Raw genomic sequence first — 21,161 nt, forward strand, 5'->3', positions numbered from 1 at the left:
ACCAGCCGCTCTAGCCCTCCTAGCCGCCAACCAGCAAGAGAGTGTGGGGCGGCGGCCGACACGTGACAACACGCAGCCTGGGTCGCGAAGAACGTCGCCAATCAGAAAGGATCAAGTCTAGCCCCCACCCTACCCGCAGTCTAGCGCGACTGCGCCTGCGCACAGGTGGGCGGGAAGGCGGGGCTAGGTTCTGGAGTAGAAGACTCTGACGTGCAGGTACTGTGCGATCTGGTGCGCGACACCTCGGCTGCCCTCCCTGTGTCACCCTCTCGTCTGTAATGCATCTCTTCTATATCGTCCTTGGCCCACTTAGGTGCCCTCATTCCTTCTCTTAAATCATACCCCACTTAAATCGTCACCACCCCTCCCCTTCTGACGTCATGACCTTTCTCGCATCGCCCCCTCCTTTAAGAAGTAATTTGTTTGTTTGTTTGTTTACAAGTAATTGAGTATCTGTGACTGCATTTACCCGAGGAGATCAGAAGACGTCTAATTCCCTGGATTTGTAGTTACGAATGGTTGTGAGCCATCCCATGTGAATGCTGGCTTTTCTAGTTTTGGTCGTCTGGAAGATCAACAAGTGCTTTTAACTGCTGCACCATCTCTTCAGCACAAACATTGTCCTTTTTATACATTTTCATTCCCCTTAAGCCCTGATTGGCCCTATATGTTCAGTTTTCTCTTTTTATGTGACAGGGTCTCCTTGTAACCTCAATGTACGTCAGCTCAGGCACGCCCCTGCTGTCCCCAGTGCTCCGCTGGTCACTCTTCCATCTTTGTTAGCACTGACGGTGGGTACCTGCGCGGGAGATTGGCATTCAGTCACCAGTGCAACTCAGGCTGGCCTTGAATTTTAGATCCAGTTGCTCAGCCTCCTGAGTGCGGGGATTGCAAGCATGATGAGCGGGTCTCTCTGTCATCATTGTCTTAGTCACCCACACATCTCCTTCATGAAACCCCCATTTCCCCTAAATCTCTTCATACCAGTTATTCCCGTACTTCCTGTTTCCATCTCCCCTTAGATTACCCTCAAATCGCCCTGGTGTCTCCATCTCTCCACTAACACATCTGTATCCAGCATTACCCACAAGGAGCCACCCAGCCTTTTAGCTTTCCCTCCTCCGTGGGTACACATTTCACATATTTCCATGGTGTGGGATATTATATGGTATTCTATGGTATCCCAGGGTCCCAGCTTCACCCCTAAACCTGTGGGAAACCCTGGCCACCAAACCATGCCTCTCCAATTCCTGCTTTCCCATTTGTAAAATGCACAGTAGCCAACAGGTTTGTGTGTCTGTAAACTCAATGTGCAGAAGCTAAAGCAAGAGGATCTCTACATCAGCCTCTGATACAAGTTCGAGGCCAACCTGAGCTACACAAAACTGTCAAACAACAACAAAAGCGCATAGGGACACTCATACCAGGAAAACGTGAATTCTGAGTATTTGTTCATTTGTTGGCTGAGCCTTGTGTAGCTTAGGCAGGCTTTGAATTCCATATGTAGCCATATATGGTTTTGAATTCCTGATCCTCTTGCCTCTGCCTATAGGTGTTTGTAAAAATGAATTATTATGTTCTAGCTAGCCTATATAAAAGATACACAGTCCTGGCATTTTGTTTACAAGCTGTAAACTTAAATTGGGCAGGTTTTGGAACTATTCTAACATGCATCTCTGCCACAAGTCTCTTGTACATCTCTGCCATAAGTCTCTTGTTACGTGCTGTTTGAATCTTCCTGGGGTTGCTTTTGGGGTCTATTTCTCCTGGCCACATGTTTCATGGTCCATCTCCAGTCCTGAAGGCCTCCTCCCTTGGGCTCCTTTATCCTTCCTTCCTTTTCCTACCCTGGCCTCTCCTCAGACCCCTCATTTTATCCTCAAGGCCCGCCTCTTTCTTCCTATTGCCCAATTGCAGGCTCTAGCCTTTTATTAACCAATTAACTTTACATTGGGGAGCAGGGTTTATATCGCATCACAGAGTGTAGCTGAGGGTCGTCTAGTTGGGGGCAACCAGACCTTGGGAGCCAGTATTTAGCATATGAATACATAACCCCCAACAGGCCTTGGCCACCAAAGTAGCCCTAATTAACTTCTTGTAACACAGTTAGTTTACTGTGGCACTTGAGCTAATATTGTTACTTTGTTACTGACCACGTTGCCTTCAACTGGTGCTGTCATCACTGTGTTGCACACTATGGGCCTGGGTAGATGGACAGGTGGGTAACACTTGATGTGCAAGCATGGGGACCTGCATTCCGATCCCCTGCACTCAGGTAAAAAGTTAGATGTGGTGGCTGGCACATATCCACAATCCTAGGACTGAGGATGCAGAGATAGGAAAATCCTTGATGGATGTCTGTGAACCACATGTGTGCTTGGTGACTGCAGAGGCTAGAAGAGGCATCCAGTGCCCTGAAACCACAATTATAGATAGTTGTGAGCCACCAGGTAGGCACTGGGAACTGAACCCAGGTCCTCTGCAAGAGCAGCCAGTACTTCTAATTGCTAAGCCATCTCTCCACCAGCAGACTCTTCATCTCTCTGGCCAGCTAACCTTGTCAAGTCGGTGAGCTCCAAGTTCGGTAAGAGATGCTGTCTCAAAAAAAGTAAAACACGAGCTAGGCATGGTGGCCTTGAAGAGACAGAGGCAGGGTCTGTGAGTTCTAAGGCACAGCTATTGCTAGTTCCAGACAAGCCAGAGCTAGTGGGTAAGACCCTATCTCAAGATAACATTGATAATAATAGGTGAAGGATAGAGAGAAACGCTTGACCTCTGGCCTCCACACATGTGTACACAGGATCCTCACACATACATGAGCACATGCACACACACACACCACACTGCACTATCCCCAAGCCTGGCATGCATTCATTATTCTAGATTGTCAGCATTCATTGACCCCCCACACTGCACCTCAGCCTTCCCACCCTAGGACCTCCATGTTGCCATTAATCCTGCAATCTCGTGGTTATGGACCCAAAACGTGGCCTGGGACCTATGGGCAAGCTTGCTTCTGCCCTTAGTCCTTTTGTTTTGTTGGCTTGTGGGACCCTCGAGCCCCACAGTGAGAGCAGGCAGCCAGTGCAGTAGAAACTGAGGAGGACTTGGGGAGGGGAGACTGTAGATTGGTTAGAACCAGTTCTCCCTGGACTTCTAGAATGGGGGTTGGGCATCAGGCAGAGAGAGGAAACCAGGAACCTCTCTCTCCCCTTAGTCAAACCTCAGCAGGAACCTGGTCCTTAATCCCAACACTAAGGAAACTGAGATGTCTGGGAGTTCAACACCAGCCTGGTATACACAGGGAGTTCCAGGCCAGCCAAGACTGTATATAGAGCGGGACCTTGTCTCAAAACAAACAAAAATCAAACTCCTGTAGTGAAGAGTCTTAAGCAGTGATTTTTAAGTTTTTATGCTATGTCTGTCTCCTGTAGCACAGGCTGGCCTTGAACTTTGTGTGTAATTGGGGAGAATGACCTTGAACTTAGGGTCCTCCTGCCTCCAGTTTCTTAGTGATGGCATTACAGCTGTGGGCCAAACACATGGAGTGTGGCTCAGGAGTTCACTTTTGTTACATAGTGAGTTTGAGACCAGCCTGGGCTATGTGAGACCCTGTCTTGAGAAAAGAAAAGAAAAAAAAAAAAAAGTTTAAAGAAGAAAAGAAAATACAAGCTACTTGTTTACCATATTTCCTAAAGATTTATTGTGTGTTTAACACTTTGCCAGGCACTGGGGACAGATAAGTGGCCAGAGCACAAAGACCCCTTGATCTTATGGGGTCTAGAGTCTAGTCGGCATAAGAGACAATGAGTAAGTAAGTAAGTGAAGTATTGATGGATTGGGGGAGGGGGCTGCAGAATACATGGTCAATTTGTAGTTTCAGAGTCTACTGTGAGGTCAAGCACCTGTAATCCCAGCCAGCCCTTAGGAGATGGGGTCGGGGTATCTGGAGTTCAAGGTCATCCTCAGCTATGCAGTGAGTTCCAGGACAGCCAGGGCTACGTAGAGAGACCAGATACATACATACATACATACATACATACATGTGTGTGTGCGCACATGTGTTTATAGAAAGACATATACACGATATACATGTATATATGTGTGTGTATGTGAATATATATATACATATACATGTATATATATATATTCTCCCATGTACATATATGTGTGGGATATATGTATATATGTTGTGATGCATACAAGAAATCCTAGCAGTCTAAAGACTGACGCAAGAGGATCAAGAATTCTAGGCTAGGGGCTGGCAAGATGGCTCAGTGGGTAAGAGCACTGACTAATCTTCCAAAGGTCCTAAGTTCAAATCCCAGCAGCTACATGGTGGCTCACAACAACCCGTAATGAGATTTGATGCCCTCTTCTGGCACATCTGAAGACAGCTACAGTGTACTTATGTATAATAATAAATAAATCTTTAAAAAAAAAAAAAAGAATTCTAGGCTAACCTAAGATACATAGACCCTGTCTGACTAAAACAAAAAATGAAAAAGACCGTGTAGTTTTGTTGGTTTGAGGGGTTCTTGGGATTTGTTTGTGTATGTGAGAGTGTTTGCATGTGTGTGTACATGCTCAGAGGCCAAAGAAGAGCATCCACCTGTGGCCTTCTTTGCCATGGTCTCACAGAATCTTGAGCTCAGCTAGGCAAGCCCAGCAACCCTGCTGTCTCTCTCTTTCTGGTATGAGGGTTACAGGTGCCACACCCAGCTTTTTATATGGTTGCTGAGGATTCAAACACAGATCCTCAGGCTTGGATAGCCAACTCACTTACCCACAGACCCTTCTCTCCAGTCCCTGGTTTTGTTTTTGTTTCGTTTTGTTTTTCAGACAAGGCCTCATCCTGTAGTTCAGACTGGCCTGGGACTCCTGACCCTCCTACCTCCTCCTCCCTGGTGCTGGGATAACAGCATTTTGGAGCCTCTAGAATAAAGCCCATTCAGTAAGGTCGGCGGACATTATTTACTTGCAGGAGGACAAGGCTGTGCTGCTGTTTTGGTACCCAGGTGCTGGGCACAGGGCTGACTAAAACAGCATAGCCCTGTCCCTATAGGGCTCACAGCTCTGAAGGAGTGAGGGAGAGCCATCAACAGGCAGGGACAGCCCAGAGAGGTTGGGACTAAGATACAGGAAGCCCAGATAGAGAATTGGGGATTGAATAGGGAGGCATGAGGTAGAGGACCCAAGAGCTGAATGTGTAGTTTCTTTCTTCATTTTTGTTTGTTTGTTTGTTTGTTTGTTTGTTTTGAGACAGGGTTTCTCTGTGTAGCCCTGGCTGTCCTGGAACTCACTTTGTAGACCAGGCTGGCCTTGAACTCAGAAATCCACCTGCCTCTGCCTCCCAAGTGCTAGGATTAAAGGTGTAAATCCACCACGCCCGGCTGTGTAGTCTCTTTCAAGGAGCTGTGTGGCCGAGGTGTGAAGGGTGGTGAGCGAGTAAGCTGCCCTGCTCCCTGGGGGAAGATCTGGTCCAAAATTAAAGGGAAAAGAAAAGGTTCCTGGAAAAGGAGCAGATTTAGGAGAGATGCTAAGGAGAGCCAGATACGTGGTGAATGGAAGGTCTGTGGGAACACAGTAGGCCAGGAAACTTGCAGAGCTGGAGTTCAGGGATGAAGAGGAAATTTAAGGGTTCTTTGGAAAGTTAGTTGGATGGTATTTGCTGGGGCAAACACGTGAAGGAACGTACTGTTAAAGTGGACACAGGCGAAAGGCTAAGGCAGACTCATGAAACGGACACAGAAGAAAGGATGTTCTGCTGAAACAAGCATGTGAAAGGACATGTGATGAAGGAATCTTCGTTAAGGATATGCATGTCTTGGCCCACCTTACAGTGTGTAGTTGAGCTATCCATAGAGAGAAACACACCAAAAGACTCTGGGTGTGCTGCAGTTTCTTGCTGCTTCAAAGGACTCGGGCTGATTAGCAGAGTGATGTCAGCTGAGACAAACACACGTGCTGAGGCAAGACCCCTGTGGAGGACAGGTGATGCGTGGAGGATATAAGTAGGACAGTGGCCAAGGCTGAGCTTGGCTCGACTATAGAGCTAGCTGTGCAACACTTGTTGGTCTCTCGTGATCTTCACTTCCCTGAGACAGGCACAGCTGAGCCCTTTTCCTGTCCCTCTTGCTGACTTGAGCCGAGGCTGAAGCCTGGCTATCTCTGCTAGGTAGTGCCACCCATGCTGAATCGTGTTTGCTATCCCAACTCTACCAAACCGGATTACTGGTGTATCTGTAAGGTGTTTGCTAGTGGATGGAGCTGCTGCCGCTACCGCTGCTGCTGCTGCCGCTGCTGCCTGCTCATCTATGATCTGAACTGTTTATTTCCAGACAACACAGACAGGAGTTGCTCCAAAGAACCTTTCTAAACAGGCCCACTTCCCCACTGTCCCCACCCCATCTTTTCTTTCCCACTACCTCTGGTGGGTGGTGGGCTAGAAGGGAGGCTAAAATGTTTAAGAACCATCATTAAAATTAGGTTTTGAAAAAATTAAAGTTACAAGGGGACATAGAGAACTGGAGACAAGGATTCAGAATCAGAGAGGGGAACTAAAACTATAGTAGTAGGTATTTTCTACAGGACCCAGGTCCCTATAGGTCCCTATAGGTCCCTATAGGACCCAGGTAACTTTAATTTTTCAAAGCCTACTTTTAATGATGGTTCTTAAATGCTCTAACCTCCATTGTAGCCCACCACCCACCAAATGTAGTGGAAAAGAAAGGACATGGGGGAAGTGAACTTGTTTAGAAATGGTTCTTTGGAGCAACTCCCATCTCTGTTGTCAGGAAGAAATCAACAGCTGAGTTCACAGGTCAGCAGCAGCAGCTTGATCCACTTGCAAACTCTCCACAGAAATTATGTTTTAGAAAACAACAACAAGGGGCTGGTGAGATGGCTCAGTGGGTAAGAGCACCCGACTGCTCTTCCAAAGGTCCAGAGTTCAAATCCCAGCAACCACATGGTGGCTCACAACCATCCGTAATGAGATCTGGTGCCCTCTTCTGGAGTGTCTGAAGACAGCTACAGTGTACTTACATATAATAAATAAATAAATCTTTAAAAAAAAAAAAGAAAACAACAACAACAAGCCAGGCAGTGTGGCACGTGCCTTTAATTCCAGCAATTGGGAGTCAGAGGCAGGCAGATTTCTGAGTTCCAGGACAGCCAGGGCTATACTGGGTTTTGAGAAACCCTGTCTTGAAAAACCAAAAAACCAACAACAAAGCAAAACAAACAAAGACCATTGGCTGCTGGCTGCTTTTCCAGAGGACTGGGTTTTAATTCCTAGCACCCACATGGCAGTTCACAACTGTCTGTAAGTCCAGTTCTAAGAAGTGCCCTCTTCTAGGCTTCTTGGGCACAGACACACATGTAGGCTAAACACCCATACGAATGAAATATTTTTTTTAAACCCCATCCAGTTTTGTTTCCTCCTTGTCTGCAGGCTGTGATGTCACACCTGAATACAGACAGGCCCACAGGCTAAGGAACTGGAAGCTGCTCTGTGGGCAGGAAGAAGGTATGTTTCCTGGCTGCGGTGCACCCCATATATAAGTGAAACCAAGCAAGAGGATCGGTCGTGTTGGTCGTGCTGGAGCCTGATGAAGGAACTGGGGCCTTGGGAATGCCTGCAGAGAGGTGGCGTGGCCATGGAACAATACCTATGGCTGGCTACCTCCTTCATATTGTCCTGACCCCTGAAACCCAAGGACGGGTCAGACTCCTGCTCCAGCTGAAGCTGCAGGTCTTAGGGCGAAAGAAATGGGGGAAGGGACACCCCAAGTAGGAGCCTGAGCCAAATCACAGCTTAGTTATCATAGACAGGATGAGCCTTTGGATTGGCTCCAAGAATAAAGGTTTTTGTCAGTGAGCTTGATGGCCTGAATCCCATCTGCTGGTCCTACCTGGTAAAAAAAGAATTGATGCTTATAGATTGCCCTCTGATGTCCAAATGACACACACAGAATATGTGTAATTAAAAATTGTAAAGAAATTAAAAATAGTATTTAAGGGCTGGAGAGATGGCTCAGCGTGTAAGAGCACTGACTGCTCTTCCGAAGGTCCTGAGTTCAATTCCCGGCAACCACATGGTGGCTCACAACCATCCATAACAAGATCTGGCACCCTCTTCTGGAGTGTCTGAGGACAGCTACAGTGTACTTAACATATAATAAATAAATAAATCTTTTAAAAAAAATAGTATTTAAAATAATTTAACAGTTAGTTGTTTTTGAGATACAGGGTCTATGTGGCCTACACTGTACTCAAATTCCATCAGTCCTCTTGCCTCAAACTAGCGAGTGCTGAAATAACAAGTGGGTGCCACCATGTCCTGCTAAATTAATTTTTTAAAAGATTTATTTATGCCCAGCCATGGTGATACATGCCTTTAATCCCAGCACTCAGGAGCCAGCCAGAGGTAGGCAGATCTTTGAGTTCAAGAGACTAGGCTAGCTTAGTCTACAGAGTGAGTTCCAGGGCTCCAGAGAGAAATACTGCCAACAAAACCAGGTAGGGGTGTGTGTGTGTGTGTGTGTGTGTGTATGCTGTATTAGGGCATTGGAGTCTCAGGAACTAGAGTTTACAGGTTGTGTGGACTTATTCTGAGGTGGCTGGCTGAGAACCCAACTCAGCCCCACTGGAAGAGCAGCTACGTGCTGTCTCAAACTCTTTGTAGCTGAATTTCATGACCTTGAACTCCTGAGAAATCCCTGCCTTCACCTCCAGAGAGCTAAGATGACAGACTAGTGCCAGCACGCCCTATTTCCAGCTTCATATTCTTCCAAGAAAACATCTCTCATCAAAGCCTTCAGGAATAATGAGAGTCAGCCCGGTCTCGCTCCTCCCCTCCCCCACCCTGTAGTTCACCCACTCTAAGGCTGCTATCTTCTGCTCTGTGGGACCCTTCCTTTCAGAAACCTCAGTTAACCTCCGTCCTTGTCCTTACCTGCTGGATCCTGGTTTTTGGTTTTCTTTTCTGAGACAGCCTCAGTGCAGCCCAGGCTGGCCTGGACCTCTTAGATATCCTCCTGCCTCAGTCTCCCTGGTTTTACAGGAAGAGGGGCTATATATAATAACAGCATTTGGGAGACTGAGACAGGATTGTTCAAAGGCCAGCTTGGGCCATTGTATGAGACCTTGGGGAACTACCCTCCCAAAAAAGTTAATAATAAGAAAGCAGGCTGGGGGGGGGGGGGGGCTGGTGAGATGGCTCAGTGGGTAAGAGCACCCGACTGCTCTTCCGAAGGTCCAGAGTTCAAATCCCAGCAACCACATGGTGGCTCACAACCATCCACAACGAGATCTGGCGCCCTCTTCTGGAGTGTCTGAAGACAGCTACAGTGTACTTACATATAATAAATAAATAAATCTTTAAAAAAAAAAAAAGAAAAGAAAAGAAAAGAAAGCAGGCTGGGGATGTGGCCCCCTTGGTAGGGCCTTTGCAAAGCCCTCAATCTAGGTGGATAACACACACACAAACCAAGAGAGCCATCCCTAAAGGCAGCAGAGGGCTGTTTATGCGGCTCAGTAGCAATGCAGGCTCTGTACTTCCTCTGTGATTCAGATAGGCTAAGGGGAGAGTCATGAGAAGGACCACCTGTTATTTCTCTAGCTTTAAATCCGTACAGTGCATCAGCCCGGGCTATAGGAGATCCTGTCTCATAAGACCTAAATAAATAAGTAGCATACTTTAAAGGAAAAAAAAATCCTGCTTGGATAGAATATGAGATCAGAAGCCTCGGATTTTCCTTTTTAAATTTTAATCTCTAAAAATAAAAATTGACTTAAAGGAAATATCGTCATCCCAGCAAACTACCAGAAAACCCACCACCCCCATGGCCAGCCGTCCCCGATTGTTCTCCCATCCCATTGCGTGGGCTGTCTTCTCCTGAGCTTGCCCTTCTCTTTCAGTTACATTATTCAATCTTGATCTCCCTACATTATCTTCAAGCGCCTTCAAGATTAATCTTAGGATTTATCACTAAAGAGTCCGTGGTAAAAAAAATTCACATTTGGTTCCAGGACAGCCAGGGCTATACAGAGAAACCCTGTCTCAAAAAACCACCACCACCAACAACAACAACAATTCACATTTGTAGATCAGAGAAGGGATAAGAATACCCTTTTCTCTGTGACTTCTCGGTCCCTTTTGGGGGGTGGGGGAGAAGCGAGGAAACTGGGGTGGCTACGCGAAGCCCATCCTTCAGTCCTGTGCTCCTCTCTATCCCAAACCAGGTTGCTCAGGACCACCCCTTTCCTGGTTCGAGGGGAGTCAGGCGACGCGCGCGCACTGCGCAGACTCCTCGCTGCAGTGGGCGTGATCCGTGGAGGTCCCGCCCCTACTCAGCTGCTCAGACAGAAGCTGAAGCCCCACCGAAGTAGCAGCCAACGTCTGAGTAAGGCCGGTGTCGTTTTAGGGTGTGGGGGCTGCGATGCGGGACGGGGGGTAGGATTGGGAGGCTGCGATGGCCCTGGGGTATGAGCCTCAGATGTCTGGTCAGGTAAGTACCTGGGACTGGGCAGACGCTCCACCTGGAACATTCCGTGAGTCATCCAAGACTGAGAAAAACCAGGCACAGAGATTCGGAGCTCCCCTGGCCCCCAGCTAGGACTGTCTTTGTGAAATTACTTAGATTCGAGCTCAGCAGGCAACAAAAAGGGGTTCTCATAGGGAGTAACGTGGGTGCTAATGACGGACATGCTGGACGCTTTGAAAGGCGACACGGGAGTGAAAAAAAAAAGCAGAGGCGTTGGACCTCGAGGGATTTCAACATCCCAGCTGACCAGCAACCAGTTTCCTCCTTTTGGGGTGATGGTCATGGGGCTAAGGGTCCACTTGATTATGGGAGAAGAAAGAGGCTTTTAGTGGATCTCATAAACCCAAAGATATCCACTTTTTTCGATGCCCCTTAAAAGCCCAGAACACCCCACACAGTGCCTGCTTTTTGTTTCCCCCAGTTTCCAGTCCCTGACACACCCACCTAGCCACCTTCGTTCTGCAGAGTCCCCCAGCGGCCAGGCAATATGAAGCCCAAACTGATGTACCAGGAGGTAGGAGGACGGGATGCTTAGTGGGGAGGGCTTGGGGGTACTGAAGGGTAGGAAACCACCAAACCGCCCTATTATCTCCACTCCGCCATCATCCCTGATCCCACAGCTGAAGGTGCCTGTTGAGGAGCCTGCGGGAGAACTGCCCTTGAATGAAATCGAGGCATGGAAGGCAGCAGAGAAGGTAGGAGTACACTGCTCCACTTGAACTATCTCAAACTGTTGGGACCACCTTGTATAGGCTGACAGCTTCCTGCCCCACTCCACAGAAAGCCCGCTGGGTCCTCCTGGTCCTGATCCTGGCGGTAGTGGGCTTCGGTGCCCTGATGACTCAGCTGTTTCTATGGGAATACGGGGACTTACATCTATTTGGACCAAATCAGCGCCCAGCCCCCTGCTATGACCCCTGCGAGTAAGTGAAAGGCAGCTGGATTGTGCGTGGGAGGGTCCTGCCAGCCCAGGGACACTTAAGCCTGCAAGAGCACCCGGTGCTTTGCTGCACGCAGTGCTGTGACGAGGGGATTGTGGGTGCCCACATCCGTGCCCACTCTACCCCCTCCTTTCTGTTTCCATGGCAGCCACAGCGTCATCATCCTTTATACAGGTCTGTGAACACATGGGTACTGTATCCCATCTACATCTGTGGATACACACATGCTCACACACACACACACACACACACCTCCCACACCTCTAGACAGACCAGTGAGATACACATCTGAAGACCTGCAGAGTTCTTCTTTCTGAACCTATCCTCTCTGGCCCTCTGTGACTGACAGATATCCCTCTATACCTTCAGGGCGGTGCTGGTGGAGAGCATTCCTGAGGGTCTGGAGTTTCCCAATGCCACCACAAGCAACCCCTCCACTAGCCAGGCCTGGTTGGGCCTCCTTGCCAGTGCTCACAGCAGCCTGGACATCGCATCCTTCTACTGGACCCTCACAAATAATGACACCCACACGCAAGAGCCCTCTGCCCAGCAGGTACCTGGAAGCCTCACTTCTCACCCAGCTCCCCACCCGCCCCCATGGCTGTGGGAATGGTGGCAGTGGAGAGGGAGGGGGAGGGGTCCCTGCCAACCTGGAGACAGGTGGACGCAGGTGTTCAGTAACAGCTGTCTTCACACAAACTTCTGAAGTAAGGGTGATGTTTTTGTGTCCTGATTATCTGGAAGTCTCTGAGTGTCAAGGAGCGACTTTGGTTATGAGTTAGGTTTACAGATATCACCTTGAATCCGTCACACAAAGAAGGAACAAGTTATAACCCAGCCCAAGCCAGGCTGTGTGTGACCTTAGGCAAGTTCCCTCCCCTCCCAGGCTTCCTGCCACCTTATCTGAAAACTGCAAACAGCACCCGCCCCACTGCTGGGCTCCTGTGAGGATGCCATGGGTTAATCTGCAGATTTAGTCAGTGCCCGGCACAGACTCCACCCTTTCTGAAGGTTTACTGTTGCTGGGCAGCAGTGGTCCACACCTTTAATCCCAGCAATGGGGAGGCAGAGGCAGGCAGATCTTTGTGAGGTCCAGGCCAGCCTGGTTCACAGAGTGTGTTCCAGAACAGCCAGGGACACACAGAAACCCTGCCTTGAAATTCCAAAGAAAAAAAAAGGCAAGGAAAGGAAAGGCAAGGCAAGGCGATTATAAAGCTTGGTATGAGGGTGCTCATCTGCAATCCCAACATTTTGGAAGCTGAAGGGTTGTGGAGGAGCAGATATAAAGTTCCAGGCCATTCCGAGCTACATAGCAAGACCTTTCACAAGCAGGCAACACACATGCGCATACACACATACAAAGTTGCACATGTATACACACACACACACACTGAATAAGCTCACACCTCTTCTAGGCTCCCATTAAAGTACATCAAAGCACAGATACAAGCTGGGCCCTGTGCTGCAGGGTGATAGATAGTCCCAGCTACTCAGAGGCTGAGAGAGGAGAGTCTCAAGTTCAAGTCTTGCTGCAGCTACAAATCACGTTTGTCATCAGTCCAAGCAATATAAGGAGACCTTGTGTTAAATAGAAAGCAGATGACTGGCTCCACAGGTAAAATTGCTTGCCTGAGTTCAATCCCAGGAACCCACAGTAGGAAAGAACTGACTCCTGAGTGTTGTCCTCTGATGTCCACGTGCACGTGTATGCACACACACATATACTCACACGCACATGTGAGCATGCGTACACATACACACACACACACACAAATAAAACCCTTATTAAAAGGGAGAGTGTAGGGCTGGTGAGATGGCTCAGTGGGTAAGAGCACCCGACAGCTCTTAGCTCTTCCAAAGGTCCGGAGTTCAAATCCCAGCAACCACATGGTGGCTCACAACCATCCGTAATGATCTGACGCCCTCTTCTGGAGTGTCTGAAGACAAGGACAGTGTACTTACATATAATAAGTAAATATATATATATATATATATATATATGGGAGAGTGTATCTGAGTTCCATCCCCAGCACTACAGCACATGCACACACACACAAAGAAAGGTGAAGGGGTTTTGTATTGTGATCTAGGAGTCCTCTAGTGTAAGGTGAAGCCTGTTCATTCTTAGGGGGCCCCCGTGAGGGTGATATTAGAGCCCTGGCTAGCCCAGCCCCTCAGCAGCTGTCTCCCACAGGGTGAAGAGGTTCTTCAGCAGCTTCAGGCACTGGCACCTCGAGGTGTAAAGGTTCGCATCGCTGTGAGCAAACCCAATGGGCCTCTGGCTGATCTGCAGTCTCTGCTACAGAGTGGTAAGTTGGCAACAGCGGGGTTGGCAGGCCTGGGGCTGCCCAAGCTGGCCCCTGACTGCTGCCCCCGTTGACCACAGGTGCCCAGGTCCGCATGGTGGACATGCAGAAGCTGACTCATGGTGTCCTGCATACCAAGTTCTGGGTGGTGGATCAGACCCACTTTTACCTGGGCAGTGCCAACATGGATTGGCGGTCGCTGACCCAGGTCTGTATGTCCCCTGCCCGAGTTCCTTACCTCCTCCTGAACTTCCCTTTGTATCCCTGCAATTCGGTCCTCAACTGCCTTGTTCCTGCTGCAGCTAGATTTCCCCCTGGGTCCTGTTAGCAGCTACTAACAGAGTACTCAAGGTCCTGTCCACTTACCTGGCCCTCGCTGTACATTTCTTATGTGTATTTGAAGCCCATCTTTTACCTCAGGAACTCTGGGAAGATGGGATAACAGGTAGGTTTCCTGAATATGCAATTCAGTGTGGAGCCTAGCCTGTCATCAGGCTGCCACATCCCAGAGAGCTCCCGGGCCAGGATAGGGAAGAAATGGGCAGAAGACTGGGTTGAGATAACAGTACACCCTGCAGCAGGGAGGGATGTGGGTGATGAGTAGGGTGTGGGTTCAGGCAAAGATAGAAGACGGAGGGAGGGATGGGATGGGGGGGGAATATGAGGGATGGTTAAGGATGGGATTAGAAAGTAAAGGCAGAGAATGTAGAGTGGGAAGAGGGTATAGAGGAGCCAACTGGGATGGAGATACTGAGAGTGAGCGGGGCCAGGATGGGGGTGTAAGTTGATAGAGGATCAAAGTTGAGATGGAATGAAGATGTAAGGGGGAGGGGGGGTATAGGCAAGAGCTTGGAGGTGAGGTTGGAAGCTGGCAAGGGCAGAGGGGTCAAGGATAGAATGGGGAGGTTGACATGGAAGATCTAGGGTGGAATAAGGAGCCACAAACAGAGCTCAGGGCTGGAGTAGGGGGACACGGTGGGCTGACTGTAGCAGTCCAAAGACATCTGATCCAACATGGGGTCTCAAGGGAGAGTCCCCAAAGGACATGGTTTATCTGCCAGAAGCTTTAGCAGGTACTAGCACAAGGGGGACCAACTCCAGCAGTGCTGTGAAGAAAAGAATGTGACCCTAATTTACCCCAATAAATACTTCCCTAGACTCCTAGACTCAACAATGATATGCTGAAGACACAGTCTTCCTATATGCCTGGCTTCCCACCCAGTGGGGAATACCTGGTTTAATCTGAAGATCCAACACCTGAGACTGAACCGGAGCTGGCATAGGGCATGGGAGACACACAGCTCACGGGACCTGGTACTGCGGGCCTCCTGTCCTCCCAAATCTTTAGGAGTCCGAGGCCAGATGATTAAAAGTCCAAGGCCAGCCAGAAGAACTCAGTGAGAGCTTGTCTGATTTAAAGGGTAGGGGCTGCATGTGCCTCGTAGTAAAGGACCTGCTTAGAGTCCCCTAGTGAGACTCTGGGCTGTGGCTCAATGGCAGTGCACCTTACTGGGGTAAAGCCCTCGTTTCAATACCCAGTAGCACAAAAACCCAGGACCTTTGCAATGGCTGAATGTCTTTTCCAAATGTAAGTTAAGTTTATAGCTGTACGTTTAAGTTCTAGGATGTAAGCTCTTCAGAGTAGAGGTGCAGGGAGGACTGAGGGACGGAGAAAGGAGCTGGCTGGTGGAATAGATAGGACAGGAACACCCCTGTCCTCTGTGAGCACCAGGCCAGCATGCCCAGGCTCAGCACTGTTCTTCCTCAGGTCAAGGAGCTGGGCGTGGTCATGTACAACTGCAGCTGCCTCGCCCGGGACCTCACCAAGATCTTTGAAGCCTATTGGTTCCTGGGCCAGGCCGGTAGCTCCATCCCATCAACCTGGCCGCGGTCCTTTGACACCCGATATAATCAAGAAACACCAATGGAGATCTGCCTCAATGGCACCCCAGCTCTGGCCTACCTAGCGGTAAGTTGGGGAAGATGGGGCCTCACGCTTTTGGCCATACAGCATCACTTGAGGCCTTCCTCTAGCCGGCCTGTTGATTGTCAGGGAGGGAGTCTGAAGTTCACTCTTAGTCAGTCTGCTTCCTCAAAAGCCTGGGCTGTGTCTCAAGGTCCCTCAGCATTGGATTAGTCTGGAAAACGGATATCCAGGCATTTCCAACCTCTGTGTGAGGTGCACGTGGGCTCAGCTCCTCCCCACCCTTGGCAATGTCTAATACAGCCATGGGCAGCTCTTCTTGTGTGTTCCTGAACTTAGTCTGAGACAGTGTCTCATGCATCCCATGCTGGCCTTGAATTATATACTCGAGTATGGCCTCAAACAATTTCAAAGGGGTTTTTGTTCTTTGTTTTGTTTGTCTTGGGTCTCACTGTGTAGCTCTGGCTACTCTGGAACTCTGGAAATCCACCTGCCTTTGCCACCTGAGTGCTGGAATTAAAAGTAGGACCCATCATTCCAAGTCTTTTTTTTTTTTTTTCTCCAAAATTTATTTATTGGCCATGCCTGGTAGTACACACTTTGAATTCCAACACTCAGAAGGATGAGGCAGGAGGATCTCTGTGAGTTCAAGGTCAGCCTGGTCTATATAGCAAAGTCCAAGGTAACCAGGCCTCTCTCGAGAGATCCTGGAGTGTGTGCCAGGCACTGTGGGTGCAGGGAAGTGTGATATTTGGTGCCCTTTGTAAGCAGTCTTTCCTAGAGATGAGTGCTTCCTCCTTCCGTGGCTACTTCTACTTTTAGAGTTGCAGTTCCTCAGGGACCCGAGCGAAGGGACTCTTGTGACCCCTGACACATGAGGGGTTGTCTGGTCAGAGCTGACGTGACAGAAAAGTGTGAATACAGCAAAGGTCTCCACCACTTGCCTGGAGGACTCCCTAGAACCCTGTCCCGAGCCAGGTGAAGTGGGACATGTCTGTAACTCTAGCACTAGAGGGAGTGAAGGCAGGGGGATCAGGAGTTCCAGGTCACTCTGGCTACACGGTGGGTTAGAGACCAAAGTGGACTACGTGAGACCCTGTCTCCAGTAAAACCAAACAACCACCCAACCTTGCTGTGGAAGCATGAGGACCTGAGTTCAAATCCCCAGAGCTGATGTGACGCCTGGTCTAATAGTGCATGTCTACAATCCCAGCACCCCAGGGCATGGCAGCAAACAGAGATTTGCCTCAGACAAGATGAGAAGCAAGGGTCAACACTCAAGGCTGTCCTCTGACTTCCACCCACACTCTGTGGCACGTGTGTAACATGCGTGCACACATTTATCATACATACTGTACATCATACATATGCATACATCAAGAAAGAAGAAAAGAATTTGCATTTTAAATGAGTCTCCAAGTAACAGAGTGCCCCTATTGCTGCTGGATCAGGAACCACCCAAGAGTATGAATTCTGGAACCAAGCAGTCAGTCCATGCTGCACTGATTGCTGTGTGACCTTAAGCAAGTAGCTTACCCTTTCTGAGCCTGTCCCTCACTTGCAAAACAGATACAGTAAATATCCTTCCCTTTCATGGAGGCTATTTTTAGTGATCTCCATAGGGCCTGCCTGCTTCATGGTGAACTGTCCTCACTTGGGATCCCCTGTGACACTGCCTCTAACTGTCCCCTCATCCCAGAGTGCACCCCCACCACTGTGTCCAAGTGGCCGCACCCCAGACCTAAAGGCTCTGCTCAACGTGGTGGACAGTGCCCGAAGCTTCATCTACATTGCGGTTATGAACTACCTGCCCACCATGGAGTTCTCCCATCCACGCAGGTACTCTAAGAAGGGGCAGGACTTGGACGGGGAACCCCTGTGAGGGGAGGGCTGAGGGGGCTCTGACAGCAAGCAGGGGGCCCAGGCAGGACAGCAGATACAAGGGAAGGTATGGAGACAAGGGCTGTACTCAGTGACAGAGCTCTTGCTTAAAATACTAGAGGCGCCAGGCTCAGTTGCTAATGTCACCAAAAAGGGGCGGGGCAGGGATGGTTGAATGTGGGGTCAGAAGATAAGATAGGAAGGCCGGGTGGGTAAAGTGCTTGCTATGCCATTGTGAGGACCTGAATTTGGATCTCCAGCACCTCAGAAAAATGGTAGGCATGGCCAACACAGGGGAACAGAGACAAATGGATCCCAAAGCTCACTCACTGGCCAGCCACCCTTTCTGACTTGGGTCATTCCATGTCACATTCAACAATAGACCGTCTCGAAAAATAAGGTGGATTGGGGCTGGAGAGATAGATGGCTTACTAGTTAAGAATGGTTGTTGCCTAGTTTGTTGCCCAAATCCTACGTTAGTTACTAACACTCATGCCAGGTGGCTCAAACACACATGCATGCACATGCACTTACACACATCCCTCACACGCAGACACACACATGTACACAAGCACACACACCCCCATGCACACACATAGACTCATACACACTCATGCACATAAGCACACACACACACACACCCCACAGATATACCACACACATGCACATGTATGAGATGAGAGGAAATCAGGCATGGCTGTGCATGCCTATAACCCCATCCTTTGAAGAAGGGCTGAGGTGGGATGATGGAGACTAGCCTTGGTTACCAAGTGAAACCTTTTCAAAACAAATCAAACGATGGGAGATGAGTTTTGGGGTACCCAAATGGTAGCCAGAAGCAGGAACTGAGGGAAATGGAGGCAGAGGGCTTGGAGGTCAGGGCTGGGGACCTCTGGAGGATAAGTCCATCTTTTGGGGCTGGAAAGGTGGTTCAGCAGTAAGAGCACTTGCTGCTCTTTCAAAGCTTCCCAGTGCCCGTGTCAAGTGGTTCACAACCATCTCTAACTCTATCCCCAGGCTGGGCAGTGGTGGCGCATGCCTTTAATCCCAGCACTTGGGAGGCAGAGGCAGGTGGATTTCTGAGTTCGAGGCCAGCCTGGTCTACAGAGTGAGTTCCAGGACAGCCAGGACTACACAGAGAAACCCTGTCTCAGAAACAAACAAACAAACAAACAAACAAAACTCTATCCCCAGGTGATCTGATGCCTTTGTCTCATGGGGGCATTAGTATTCATAGGGGCACACATAGTTAAAACAATATTCTTTTTTTTTTGGGGGGGGTGGTATTTTTGAAACAGGGTTTCTCTGTGTAGCCCTGGCTGTCCTGGAAGTCACTCTGTAGACCAGGCTGGCCTCAAACTCAGAAATCCACCTGCCTCTGCCTCCCGAGTGCTGGGATTAAAGGCATGTGCCATCACACCTGGCAATATTAATTTTTTTAAAAAGTACATCTTTTTAAAATTAATAAGAAAAAGCCAGGTAGTGGTGGCACATGCTTTTAATCCCAGCACTCAGGAGGCAGAAGAAGCTGGATCTCTGTAGAATTTGAGGCCAGCCAGAGCAAAATCCAGGGCAGCCAGGCTGATGCAGAGAAACCCTGTATCAAAAGAAACAAAACAAAGATATCAGAAAGATCTGCCTCTTTCCCCCGAACCCCTCCCCTTTGCCCCTCAGGTTCTGGCCAGCGATCGATGATGGGCTGAGACGGGCTGCGTATGAACGAGGCGTCAAAGTGCGCCTGCTCATCAGCTGCTGGGGACACTCTGATCCATCGATGCGATCCTTCCTGCTCTCCCTGGCTGCGCTCCATGACAATCACACTCACTCCGACATCCAGGTGGTAAGCACCCATCCCAGAGTGCCCTTCTCCACCGCGCTGGGAACACACCCACATGAACCATAAATGTTACAGCAAGGATGCCCCAGAGTGTGCAGCCGTGAGGAGAAACTGAGTCATGGCTGGGATGGGGGGCAGGGTACAGACAGAGGTTTATCATTGAGGTGGGGAGTCACAGGCAGGCAGAGGGGTGGGGTAGGGTGAGATTGACACAGGGAAAGCACCTACCATACACTGGTGTTTAAGAAAGACCTTCTGGGCCCGGCAATGGTGGTACACACCTCTAACCTCAGTACTCGGGAGGCAGAGGCAGGCAGATTTCTGAGTTCGAGGCCAGCCTGGTCTACAGAGTGAGTTCCAGGACAGCCAGGGCTACACAGAGAAACCCTGTCTTGAGCCCCTCCCCCCACCCCCACCCCCCCCAAAGAAAAAGAGAAAGAAAGACTTTCTGGAACTGGAGAGATGGCTCGGAGGCTAGGAACACTGGCTGCTCTTCCAGGGAACCAGATTTTGGCTCTCAGCACCCCATGTCTGAAAACTCATAGCTGCCTGTAAATCCAGCTCCAAGGAATCCCATGTCCTCCCCTGGCCCCTGTGAGCATGAGTGCGTGCACACATTCTCCCCGCCCCCCTACACATAAATTTAACATTTTTAAAAATAAAACAGAAGGGAGAGAGACAGAAGCAGAAACAGACTTTCTCTAGAAACAGGGGCATCAGAGATGAGATTTCAGGGTGGAACAAGCGAATAAGAGCCGTCGCGGGTCTGGATCCTCACCCCCACCCCGCCTCAGCTCGTGTTTACCGAGGCCCAGCTGCACTGGGACCTATTTTGGTCCCAGGATCCACCCATCCCAGAGAAGCAGCCAAGTGCCTTTTGGAGATACCATTCACATGCCATCCTACCATCCCAGGACTTCTCAGAGACACCCCCCCTGCACCTTGAGCCCCCGCCTCACCATCCTCCCCTCCCCTGCAGAAACTGTTTGTGGTCCCTGCGGATGAGTCCCAGGCCCGGATCCCCTATGCCCGTGTCAACCACAACAAGTACATGGTGACTGAACGTGCTTCATACATTGGTAAGTGCCCCCAGTACCATATCAAAGGGCCTGGGCACCAGGGTCTGGCCCCACCCATCAGACCCTCACTCCACCCCTTGCTCCCAGGAACCTCCAACTGGTCTGGAAGCTACTTCACGGAGACAGCAGGCACCTCCCTGCTGGTGACACAGAACGGGCATGGTGGCTTGCGCAGTCAGCTGGAGGCTGTTTTCCTGAGAGACTGGGAATCCCCATACAGCCACGATCTTGACACCTCAGCCAACAGTGTGGGCAATGCGTGCCGCCTGCTTTGAGGCTCAGCCCGACGGACAGGCTAAAGCCTTCCAGGCCTCCTTGGACTCAGCTCTGGGTCCTGGTTGCTGTCCCCATGCCCTTGCCTCTGTCTATCCCGTGTGGCTCTGTACTCTCCACTATACTCCTGCTGCTACCTCCACCGCCACTGGCCTGACACTCTGGCCCCTGTGGACCTAGCAGAGCTGGGGAAGGATTGGGCCCCAAAGAAGTGGGGGTGCATGCTGGGCCCAGACCTTTGGCCCACCCCCAAAGGGGCCAAGATTATAAGTAAATAATTGTCTGTATAGCCTGTGCTTAACTGAGTGGTATGAGATGGTATGTTTGTTAGTGGGGAGGGGGTATGGACTTCTGCTGGTGACAGCATGCA

The 21,161-nt window shown here is 49.7% G+C and overlaps 1 protein-coding gene across 4 annotated transcripts; it reads left to right on the plus strand.

The window, feature by feature from the left end:
* The first annotated feature begins 7 nt into the window (after positions 1-7).
* On the plus strand, positions 8-21,092 carry Pld3 (phospholipase D family member 3). Of its 4 annotated transcripts, XM_085841995.1 has the most exons (15): positions 40-216; positions 697-791; positions 7,457-7,531; positions 10,249-10,409; positions 10,972-11,064; positions 11,171-11,245; positions 11,331-11,473; positions 11,861-12,044; positions 13,686-13,800; positions 13,878-14,005; positions 15,566-15,766; positions 17,421-17,560; positions 19,277-19,442; positions 20,419-20,518; positions 20,606-21,092. In XM_085841995.1, the coding sequence occupies exons 5-15, from the start codon at positions 11,038-11,040 to the stop codon at positions 20,791-20,793; spliced, it is 1,467 nt and encodes a 488-aa protein (XP_085698121.1). In that variant the 5' UTR covers positions 40-216; positions 697-791; positions 7,457-7,531; positions 10,249-10,409; positions 10,972-11,037; the 3' UTR covers positions 20,794-21,092. The 4 variants fall into 4 exon arrangements, with proteins under 4 accessions (XP_085698120.1, XP_085698121.1, XP_085698122.1 ...); XM_085841994.1 differs by lacking the exon at positions 697-791 and having other exon boundaries at positions 8-216; XM_085841996.1 differs by lacking the exons at positions 697-791; positions 7,457-7,531 and having other exon boundaries at positions 111-216.
* Positions 21,093-21,161: the final 69 nt, after the last annotated feature.

Source organism: Mus caroli, unplaced genomic scaffold, assembly GCF_978045245.1.
Source record: "Mus caroli unplaced genomic scaffold, Mus_caroli_1 scaffold_8, whole genome shotgun sequence".
Classification (NCBI taxonomy): Eukaryota; Metazoa; Chordata; class Mammalia; order Rodentia; family Muridae; genus Mus; species Mus caroli.